General features: G+C 49.1%; 1 protein-coding gene across 1 annotated transcript in view; it reads right to left on the bottom strand.

Annotated features, from left to right (window-relative positions):
- The window catches only part of RGMA (repulsive guidance molecule BMP co-receptor a), a 34,979-nt gene extending 23,319 nt beyond the window's left edge, over positions 1 to 11,660 (bottom strand). Inside the window, exons 1-2 of the mRNA XM_006027693.3 lie at positions 11,344 to 11,660; positions 1,695 to 1,810 (exon numbers count right to left, since the gene is read on the bottom strand). Of these exons, the coding sequence (XP_006027755.2) occupies positions 1,695 to 1,810; positions 11,344 to 11,357 (130 nt within the window). The 5' untranslated portion in view covers positions 11,358 to 11,660. The remainder of the gene's footprint in view (positions 1 to 1,694; positions 1,811 to 11,343) is intronic.
- Between the last annotated feature and the right edge of the window lie 330 nt (positions 11,661 to 11,990).

Genomic DNA, 11,990 nt, shown 5'->3' on the forward strand with positions numbered 1-11,990 from the left:
TGCAGAGCAAGGTACAGGAACAGGGAGCGTTCTCCACCCTGGTGCCCAAGACCCCCTGCACGCTGCCCACAATCTCCCTGGATCGCCCTGTTTTGCTAGTTCCTTGCAACGGATTTAACAGCTGAGGGGGGAAATAAGAAAAGAAAAAAAAAAAGCCCTTGGTACAAACAAGCAAACCAAGCAGGCTCCTTCTCGCACACCAAACTCAGCCCCAACGCTGGGCAAAGATGTCAGGCAACAGGCATCAGCTCTGATCAAAAGCTCCCAGCAATGCAGATCTCTGCCTGCCCGCTTGCACAGGGCGAAGAAAGCCCCAAACTAGCGCTGGTGCCAACGTTTCACTCAAAAGGTTTATTTTCCTGCATTGAGGCTTAAGGGAGGTGGTAGTGGCGGCGGGGAGGACAGGGGTAATGCATTATATATTTATTTATTGCATGTGGGAGTCTTTCCATAGCCCTGGGCTGCCCATGTATTTCTAACCTGCGATCAACAAGGGAAGAGTTTTATAGAAAGTAATCCCCCCCCCCCCTCCAAATAAAGCAAACTGGCAGATTTAACCTTAGGGTTTCTCTTTCTCTTGCTCCATCTTTCCACCACCCCCCATCTAAAAAAAAAAAAAAAAAAGAGGTAAAGAAACAGGAGAGTTTTGGAAGGAACAAGCCCGCCTCTGTGGAGCTGCTTCCCCCTCCCCCAACAAAAACAAGCACTCAGGGCTCGAAGGAATTTGCAGGCAGAGATCAGCCAAAAAACATTGTGAAAAACTATGGGGGATTCATTGGAACCAGATGGCATTTTCAGCTGCACTTCTGCAGCTCTCTCCTGTTTTCTGACACAAGCCAAACAAACTGGGAGAAGGTGCAGGGGAGGGGGTGGCCCTGAACTGTTATCAAACAGAAAGATTAGGAAGAGCTGCAAGTGGCTGTGGGCATGAGCCGGGCGAGGGACTGCGGGGGGGAGGCTTGGCAAGGGAGATCAGACGCTGGCCCTGCCATTTGGTTGCAATCTCACCATTTGCTTTGCACGGGCAGACGGGAGCCACCGCTTCCCACCCAAGAACCTGAAGTTTTCTACCTGGACAACGGCAGGAGGGAGGAGACAGGCAGGGCTACAAGCCCACGGCACGGACGAGCCAAAGTGACTCGGGAAAGGAGGCAGCATGTTTGGAGCTGGCCCCTTCCACCCTGAGCCGACTGGGCCCGGCTGGATTCACTGGTGTGGGACTCCCCGTTTAAACGGGTGCCACCCCACATACCGTGGGCACACAGCGGAGAAGGGGAGCAGGCATGCGGTACTTGACCCCCGCCCTCCCTATAAGACCGCTGCACGAGCCGGTGCCTGAAGCCAGGCCAAGAGGTGTGCCCTCCAGCCCAGAGCCAAGGGGACGTGCCAGGCACCAGACCCCACTGCACCCAGCGCATCCCACTGATGGGCAGCCTCTGGCACCTGGCACATGTCAAGGGTCCTAGTCTCCCTTCTGCAGAGGCCTGCCTGGAGCAGTGCACCCGCTGGGCTCCCTCTTCCTCACCCCCCTGCTCGAGGGAGCCTGTGGGGGCCACCCTGGCAGACAAAGAATAGGAGAAACGCTGCCACATTAAACCGTGTGCCAAACTGCTGGAGAGAGAGCCAGGCCCGCGGCCGGGGGGGCTCCGGCTGCACGGCGAGGGAAGTCTTGACGCCGAGGGGCTGCTCCTTACCTGAAGGGAAGATGCAGAGAAAGACAGGGAGGATGTGGAAGAATCCCAGGGCTGTGGCTCCTGCCCCTCTCCCCATACCCATCCATCCAGCTCCAGGTTTAACCACTAGCCTCTCCCTGGAAGAAGAGTTTAAAAAAAAAAATAGAGAGAGAGAGAAAGAGAAAGAGAAAGGGAAAAAACAAATCAATGGAGAGGAAAGGAGGAGGACTGAAAAGAAGCACGCGGTCAGGCCAGGCCAGGCAAGCTCCTCGCCTCTGCGCTGCTGAAGGGTTGCACAGACTTCTTTCCCCCCTTCTTCTCCTCTCCTCTCCCCTTGACAAAACAGCCCAAGCCATCAATCATCCCAGTCCCTTCCAATGCCTACAGAGCTCGTCCTTTCTCTCCGGCTCCTCCACTCAGGAGCTAGGGGCACCGCCTCCCGGGCTGGGCAGGCTCCTGTTACAGCCATGGACGCAAAGGGGTGGGAGAAGACGAGGGGCGGAGGAATTAATTCATTCCATGCCCTGTAGTAATGGGAGAGAGGGGAAGGGGCCAGCCTTGCTACAGGCCTAACCGCAGAAACCCCCAAGCCCCCAAACGCCCCTTTGCAAAGGGAAATACACCCAGATCCCGGCCAGGCTGGAGCATCTCTCCCTGGCTGGGGATCACCGTTTCCTTCTGCTGTTACAGCAGGATTGCCTGTAAAAATGACACCGCGGGGTCCCATATCTCTCCCCCAGCTGCTTCCCGAGCAAATTTCGGCTCAGTTTACAAGCCCAGAGATGATTTTTCTAGCTGCCAGCAAGTGCCTGGGATGTGAAAAGCCAGCTGGGTTCCCTCGGCCTGCTGCAGAATGAGACAGTAATGCTGAGCCCTGGGCACTCGCGGCTTACCAAAGGCTGTGTAAAGGTTGATATGGGAAAGGAAAAGGGCCATCACTTCTGTTTTCCAGAGGGAGAAACTGAGGCACAGAGTGCAGAAGTTCTTTACCTCGCTGAGTTCATGGCACAGATCCAGGAGACAGGAGCACCTGGCTCCCAGCCCTGTGCTCAGCCCCCCCAGGGCCACGCTGCCACGTCTGATATCTGGCAATGCGTATAATAATCCAGCCTGCTCCCCCACAGCTTTGCCGAGAGGTCTGAATGAAGCTGGCCTGACTTCGAAATGCACAGGTAGCAGGTCTGACAGATACTCTCCATTCATTTGGCAGGCCCTAGAGATGGAAATGACCTACGGTATTAGGCATGTCATAGTGATGTTGGTCTGCTAGTCCAGCTCCCAGCCAGGGGAGGACTGATCCGGCTTACACCTTTCCTATCCTACTCTCAAGAACGATGTTAAATAGCCAGGCAAAGACTCTGCCAGACGTTTGATGGGATAATTCTACCCGAACCCTCCTTGTCCAGAGTTGGTCTTGATTTCATCTTGTCCCTGCTTATATGGGGAAGCTGTACTGGTTTCACGTGTGTGCAGGAACGGTGCTGCCCACATTTCTGCTGGGCATTCGTATTTTAGTAGAAGACTTGCCTTCTTGCTTCAGTTAATGTTGCTTGCAACTGGGGTAGCTAAACGAAAGCATGTCACATTAGTACCAGAAAAAAAGTGTTCACGTGGGACTTCTGCCTATGTAGCTATTTAAATTCACTCCTTAGCCTATATCAAAAAACCCCTTGAAGGAGCATTAAGTTGCAGTGAAACTGGACCCCAGTACTTTGGAACACGTCCCCACGCCGGTTTCATGGCTTTAACTCATTTAACTTCCCCGTTCTAGTGAATTCACGTGCATTTTCGTGCAAATAAGCCCTAGAGTTTCATCTCTTGCAGAACTTGTACTCAAGGAAAGGTGCTGCTTTACCTAGTCTCTCTCCTGACCGCAGGTGCCCTTTAACAAAGGAACTATTGTCATTAAAATTTTTCCTTCTACAGCTCAGAAAAAAACTTGCCAGGCTCCACAACTCCACTACTTTTCCTGCTTGTTCTTCATGGAAATCCCTCCCTCACCCTCCCATAACCTTGAGTATAGTTTGCTGAGATTAAGTTCCTTTAAGGTTTCCAGCAAGTCTCTGTGATCACCCCTGTAACAAAAATCCTGCCTGGGGTAAAGTGTGGCAGATGAAGCAGGAGCAAAGATCTGGAGATGTTGATTGGGCTAATGGCCCTGTCTGGCTGCGGTGTGAAATGGCAGGGGTTGACAATCCACAAAGGCAGCTTGAGTGAAAACCCTGAGTTTTTTTGTCCAGGGTGCGACAAAGAGTGACAAGGCTCGAGGTGTTTATACCTGGAATCAGTTTGTGGTTGCAGACTAGGAGCCTTCTTGCCTCCAGGGCCTGCTGGAGCCTGAACCTGATCTGACCATGTAGTCTAATGTTATGGCACTGGCAAGAGTCTTATGCGTAGGCAGCCGGCAGCACTAGCTTGAGCGGGTTAAAAAACAGAGGTCTCAATACTTCTTCCATCCCAGGCAATACAAGCTGTGCTCTAATTTAATGGGGAACAATCTTAATTAGACTAACGTGGCTTCTGATGTGTTGCAGGCTGCTGAATTGTACCAGGATCTAAAATCTCATTGCTTTTTTCGTACAAGCTACAAAACTGCTGACCTGTCAACTTTTACAATTCTATTGCCACATGGGTGTACAGGAAACCGGGCTGATTGTATGACTCTCACGTATTGCTGCTGTGTGGGAAACTGAGGCCGTGCAAGGATAGACTGGGATTGGGTAAAACAATGTCATGTTTTTGAAATAAGACCCTTGTGAAGCTCCTGCCTTTGGTTTTAGTGAGAACCGTGCTGCCAAAAGGCAAGGGCTTGATGCAGCTGGCTCCACTTCTTAAAGTTTCGCTCCTCCCTTTTTTTGCTTCAGCTGTATGAAGCAGGCTGCAAATGAAATGCTGATTTGGGGACAACTGGTGAAAACAAGATGGCTCCAAACCAAAACTCCAAGAAGACCTAATATGTGGGTATTTTTGATATCTCATATGGGATCCCGTTCTGCATCTGGCAAATGACCGTTACCTTTCTAGTGGGTTGACCCAAAGACTGGGATTTTAAATGCACCCAAACAGGGGGCTTGAAATCCGGATCTGAATTTTGCCTAAGGGAGATTTTAGATGTGGAATGAAGTGGGAAAAGATGTTGACTGCATTTTCCCTTATATCTTTTCTCCTGAAATCTGAACACTGCAGTCAACAAAGATCTTGCATTCACACAGCACTTTCCCCCAGGCAGGATCCTAGAGCTCTCTACCAACACTATGCACCCACCTCTGAAATGCAGCCACCTCTGGGGTGCAATATAGCAATGCTGAACAACAGCTTGGCTCAGGGAGCAAAGAATCCCCCTTGATCCAACTGAGGCCAATAGGAAAATATAGACTGGCAGGGTATAATGACCTGAATTTGCATTAGACCAGGGGTTCCCAAACCACTTCTCTCTGATGAAAGGGACACTGGGATATAAATGAGCACTGGCTGGCAGGTATCTGGTGCAGGTTTCTCATGAAACACAGGATGATTCATGAAGTTTCCCCATAGTGAGACTTTGGACACACGTAGCCACAGCAGAGCATGGTATGGACTGGTATGGCTAGATTTGTCCCTGGGGTAGCGCCGCTGGTTTGTGCTGAGCTCCCCCTCTCCCCGCAGTAGGAGTTTGCTGCGTACCTGAGCCATCTGGTTAGTAAACAGGGATTGGGACCTCCTACAGTATGATGGACAAGGGCAAACCTGTCTTTCCATTACCCCTGAATCCAATAAGAGCAGCACCAAGCCTAACGGGATCCCATAGCTGTTGTTTGTCATCTCCTGAAAATGTTCTGTCCTTTTTATACAGAGACCCTCTCTTTAATTATGTGTGATACATATATATATACTATGCAGGGGTGTAGGTTGTAGCCGTGTTGGTCTAAGGACACAGGCAGACAAGGTTCCTTGGGTGAATCTGATATCTTTTACTAGACCAACCCAAATAGTTGGAGAATAGTTATTAAGCAAGCTTTCGGGTTCAAAAACCCTTCGTCAGGCTAAGGGAGTTTCAGCAGTTGGTGTGTGCTTTTCCTGGATGGAATATATATACTATAGCACCCACTCACACATATCACACACACACAGATTATGAAGGTGCAGTGGTTGTCAGTATAATGTTAGTTAATGTATGCTGCTTCCCAGGGCATTGGTATTGGCAGTAAAAGCTATAAAATACCATAATCCCCAAAATAAATGACACCAGGGACCAGCTGCATGGCTTTTATTTTTCATCGTATCTAGATACCAAACAACCCCCTGTTCTAAGATACGTGATGCAAGGCCATGGACTTCAATGGAGCTGAATGAATGTAAACCTAAATTGAACCATAAGGTTTACAGGGGATAATTCCCCTTATAGCCTTCCTAATGAATTTATTCAGTACCTATAATTATACTGCTAAAATAGTAAATATGGGTAATTTTGAGGACTCTTTGCTGCCTGTAGCTAGTAGTTAGAGCAGAGGACTAAGTCAGGTCACCTGGGTTCTCTTCCTAACTCTCCCACAAACTTGCTGTGTGACCTATATTCACTAGTCTGTCTAACCTACGCGACTCTTATTTATCAGTCACTTTAGCTAACAAGCCCCTTAAGAAATGTGCATCACCTTTCTGTGACAATGCTCACCTACCTTGCAGGGGTTAGGGAACTTAATCATCAATGTTAGCAAAGTGCAGGAAGTTTACAAAGACACAGTTCTCCTCCCATCTAAGTCAATGACAAAACTCTTATAGTGAACACTGGGTGTGTCTACATATGCATTAATGTGCTTTTCCTAATGTGGATTAAATTTAGTACCTCCAATGTGAGGTACTAAATACACGCGCATTAGGCTGCCTTAATGCACAGTACTGAAAGCACACGTTGTTTATGTGGTGCTTAATGCTCAGGAGTTTATTTTACTCAGCATTAATGTAACTGCATGGTATTTTGTGTGATGCTTTAGTGTGCAGTAAAATAGGCTACTGTGCATTAAAGCGCACGTGTAGATGTGCCCACTGTTTACTATGCCAGGTGCAGAATCAGGCCCCAAAAGAGCTGGTTTGCTGTCATTTCTTCTAAGGATGAATGGCTTCATTTTAGTTTATGAAATGTCATTTAACACATTGGACTGCAGAGGCCTATAGTTTATACTCCTCTATCGTGAATTATCTACATCACACATGCCTGGACATTTATGCAGCTCCTGATGAGAGATTATTGCTATTGCAGTGTTTCCATATGATTAAAACAAACCCCACATGTTTAGCTATCAAAGACAGGCACATTAAGATGAAAGATGGTGTGTATGTGCACATGCCTCTTGACAACCTCCAGTGCTGAGAATTTGGATGAATGAATATATTTTTGTGCTGAATATGAATACAATGAATATGGGGAAGTAGTAAAATAAATACTAGAAGTAGATGTACAAAAAAGGGCAGTTTCTGCCCCAAAGAGCTTAAGTTTAAAACTAGACAAGGTATTCAAATTAGAACCGGCTGGAAGGGTAGATGTCAAAATGAAAGACCCTCTCCAAACATGCCAAAAATCTAGATCAGCAACAATCAATCAGGCTGTCTAGGGCATCCTGGGGTGCCACGAGATCCTTTGAAGGGTGCCTCCAGGTAAGAGGAGGTAAGTAGATTACCTAAGTAGATTTAGTACCTTAGGCTTTCCCTGCCTCAATGATCCCCCACTCCTACTGCCCAGCCCCTCTCCTCTGTAAGGAGGTGAGCACAGTAATACACAAATTCATTTTTGAATGGGGTGCCACTCAATTCACAAAAGGAGGATGGTTCGAGTCTAACGAAGGGTTCCTTGAATCCATAAAGGTTGAGAACCATTAGATGGGCCCTTCCTGAGCACATTTGGGGACCCGACCATGCCCAAAAGACAGGGACTGTCTGCAGCGCAAAAGCCAAAGGAGACAACACACACTTCTGGCCCAGATGTGTTACTCCAATGGCTATTCTGCAGAAACTATCATTGGCACACAGTGAGCAGATGCTGCTGGAATACACACCATTAATTACTACAGTGGGTCACTGAGGCATGATTAGATGTCTTCAAATGGGCTGGTGTGTTTTATTCATGCCCTGGACAGAGTGGTTGTCCTTTCCTGAACTGCGCTGCCATAGGAGTATGGGTATGAAACGTGCATCAACAACATGTGCTGGGATTTGATTTAAATAACAGAGCCCAGATCATTTGCAAAAGAAAAGGAAGGGGAATGTATTGAGTCTTTGGGGTGAAACAGAATGGATTTCCATCTGGGGAAGACTGACAAGTGATGTCAAAAGGTACATGCAAATAAAACCACAGGCTTGTTCCCGGGAAGAAGCATTTAAAACAACAGAACCAACCCTCCTTCCCCCCTTTATCCCCCTGCAGTCATGAGCAAAGCCTCGAGAGTTTTCAATAGAGTGATTAGGTGAACGCCGCGGTACTTTTTAAAATGAGAGCTTTTATGGGACATCTAATTACTCATTGTGCTACTTTCCCTCAAAAATGGGGCTATAGAGTCACTCTCATTAAGTTTGCATTTAGCCCTTAGAAGTTAGATGCTGGTATTGTCTATGTGTCGGGAACTCTTGAGACTGCTGGATAAGTGTCTCAAAATGCTAACCCTACTAACCTTTTTTTTCCCTGTACTACAAAGTCTGAGCAAAGCAGCTAATAGGAAATGTATTCTATTGCAGGTTTCATTAGTACATTGCGCAGAGTTGTTACAGTATCTTAATGGATTAGGTCAGAGGAGATGGTATCTGAAAAAGGCTTTGCAGGCAGGCTGATTTGTGCTTGGCAAAGTGTGGAGAGGGTCTTTCATTGCAACAGCAGCTTTTTTTGGAGCTTAAGAAATCTCTGGGTGCAACTGCTTACATGGAGCCTGGGCTCATCAGTGTGGCAGTTTAAAGGAGTGCCGTCATATTTGGACCAAAATTTAGTTCTGAAGCCACCGCCGCCGCCACCACTAGTAGTAATGTGATAATAATTAGCTGCTACTGAGATTTTTTTGAATGTATATCTTTGAAAGTATATTATTATTATTATTAGTAGTATTATTAGTATTGTTACTATTGCACCTTTCATTCAGAAATCTCAAATCCCTTTGCAAACACTAATTGCTTAAGGCTTTCCATCCCCTATGAGGAGGGCAAAGCTATTTTGGGGCATCTGTTGGAAATGCCTGCCTCCAACATGTAGCCCTAATACTATAGGGTGTCATTTCCGAAGGCAAGCAGGCCAGACAAGGATGGGGCGTATGAGAAATAGAGCTTGTGCCACCTTGTTTGACAGGTGACAGTGCAATCTCCCCTCCCCTGACTTGGCTTGGCTCACACACATCCATAATATAACCTTTCCTTGCTCTCCAGTGGGGAGAGGGCTGGCTGGAAATCTTCTTGTGTACATTTAGCTCTCTACAGGGAGCCTAGTTTTCACCCCCTATCTCCTATTTGGAGTAAGTACCCCCTTCCTATGGCATTTACTTCACATTGGCTTATAATAAGCAGCTGTTCCCATGAGCTGGTTTCACGACCCGGTTGGTGAAGTGGGTGCTGCTCAGTAGAAAAATCTGCATAACTTCTAACTGCCAAAAAATAAATAGCACAGAGATCAAAAGGGATTGAATATCTATCAGAACAGACAGAAATCAATGCACAGAGCAGGACAGTAATGCTGCCTCTTCTTTCCCTGCTGCTTTTAAAATCTACTTTTGTCTTGAGAAATGGCAGGAGTTCCCACAAATGTATTTTGTCCAATCCTCCCCTCCCCAACCAAATAAGTTATCTAAGGACATCGCCTAGATCTCATCCATAAAAGGTACTGGAGCTTTCTACGCAATATTTGGGTATGAAACACCAAGGGCCAGATTCTAGTCCACCAATTAGGTGTGTCAATGGATTTGGGCACCTAAGTGTGACTCTGGTTCACCCTGCTCAAGTCTCTGAAAAACAGTTAATGCAAAAGCTGGCGGGTCCTCCTTCCCCTCCCTGCTTTTTTTGTGACTCAGTCTTAAGGGCAGGATAATGGTGTGTTACAAAAGTAGATGCATTAATGGATTTTCATGGACTTGAACAGGGTGGAATGGAATTGCACTTATGTGCCTAAATCCACTTAAATGCCCAATCGGTGGAATAGACTCTGGCCCCCAAGTGCTCTGAGAGCTGGATCTTCAATATATTATGGATGAAGAAAGGGGAAGGAGGTTGAGAAGCAGGCAGAAAATGCATTTTAAGTTGCTTTCTGTCACACAGCCATCCTCACTCAGATCCCCTGGTGCTGACATTTGATGATGGGGGCAGGCATGTGACTCATCCCACCACTTCTGCTCTCTGTGCTGACATGCTAATGCCAGGCTAGGGCAAGTATCAGTAGACCTTTTTAAAAATCTGCCTACCTCTTGGCCAGAGTAATGGCTAAAAAATGAGACACGTACAAATCTCAGTGTCTCTCTCCCCGCAGATTTTCCACATCAGTTCCACTCCTCCCAGGGGAGGATGCTGTCCATCTGAAAAGCTTTCAGAGGGGCACATGTGCTCTCCCCTTGGACGAGACACACCGCTCCAGGGCCCTTTACACCCGGTAGGTGGCACTGCTCTCCCTACACCACCTGCAAAACTATCCAGTTTCTAAAATAAATGCAACCCAAGGCCGCCTGAAACCACATGACATAACAGCAGCTTGCAAGCTCCCATTAAAATCTCAATTTGGGGAAATTGATTCTACCTCTGAGCGACTGGGAGGCAATTACTCCAACAGGCAGCAATCAAGAATCACATCAAAACACCACCCAACTTCCAGCTCCTGCCGGGGACCTGGCACCACCGCAACCCAAAAGGCACCTGTCTTGCAAATGCAGGTTGGCTTCCTTAGAGATGTCAGGTCCGGACTGAGAGCCATCCGGGATGAGGCTGCTTTGCCAGCTCACTGAGTGCTTTCTCTAAATGCCCTGGCTTCAGGGCTGTGCTGTCCCTGATGTGCAGCTTGCTACCAAGTGAAATCAGGGAGGCTGCAGAAGAAGGCGCTGGCCATTAAGAGTCAAGGTAGAAGCAGCCTAGCCCTCTCTCTCCTCTACAACTACTGCTGGGTCTCTCTAGGGACAGGAGGGCTCTGACAGCCACAAGCAGTGGCAGACACTCTGGATGGGGCTCTGCAAACATTTTGAACTCTGAGCAGATAGAGATGGCAGCTCTTTGCCTATCACACTCCCTCTGGGCTTGGCAGGCACCTGCCTTGCTGCCAGGGAAGAAAAGCAAATTATTATTTGGGTGGGGGAACTGATTTCAGTGTCCCTTTCTCAATGAAGGGCACTTTTTGCCCCCTTCAAATCTAGCTCCTTTGGTGCATTTTTGAGGACAGTCAACAAAAGCAAGGCAGGGCGGTGGTGGTGATGATGGATGGGAGGGGAGGCGGGGGGTATATGCCAGCCCCAAGGGGAAAGGATGGAGGCAGGGAACGAGCTTGTCCCTGGGAACTGCGACCTGCAGCAGCTTCTCAACAGGTCCCCAGGCAGCAGGAGAGCAAATCAAACAGCAATGGTGGGGGAAAGGGGGAGTCAGGGCAAGGCAAAGGGGATGGAGAGTCGTGCAGAGGGAGCCTGCCCCATGCCAGCAGCTCCCCTGCCAGGCTTAACCCCCCTTCCTCCCCATCCTCCCGGCTTACCTGAAGGGCTGCATGAGCCTGTCCAGCCCGCGGGGGGTGAGGGCAGGGAGGGGCAGCTGGATGCTCCCAGCCCCGGGCGGGGGGAGATGGCAGGGCTTGTCCGCACAGGGGCACCCCCTCCCCGCCCCAAGCAGCCCCCGGGGCGCAGGGCTCAGCAGCGGGACAGCGAGAGCCGCCGCCTCCTCTCCAGCTGCATGTCTGCGAGAGACTGGCTGAGCCAGGGCAGGGTGTGAAAGCGAGTGATTCCCCCGCAGATCGCTCCGTCTGCGAGAGAGGGGCAGGGACAGGCGGGCAAGCCCCCTCCCTCTGCGAGCTCCCCGGGCTGGTGTGAGAAGGTTAGTTAGCATGCACGGGGGCGGGCCGGAGGAGGCGGCGGCTGGGGGGGGACGTGGCCCGGGCTCCGCCGGCACCTGCAGCTCGGGGCGCGCGGGGGGAGCACACACACGCACCCCGACATGCACACGGATGCACGCGCACACACACGCACCCCGACATGCACACGGATGCACGCAGATACACACACACTGACATGAATACAGATGTACGCAGATACACACAGTGGCAGGCATACACACACACATGCACACAGATATACGCGCACACACACTGACATGTATACAGATACACGCAGATACACATAGTGGCAG

The sequence above is a fragment of the Alligator sinensis genome, unplaced genomic scaffold (genome assembly GCF_000455745.1).
Source record: "Alligator sinensis unplaced genomic scaffold, ASM45574v1 scaffold857_2, whole genome shotgun sequence".
In the NCBI taxonomy this organism is placed as follows: Eukaryota; Metazoa; Chordata; order Crocodylia; family Alligatoridae; genus Alligator; species Alligator sinensis.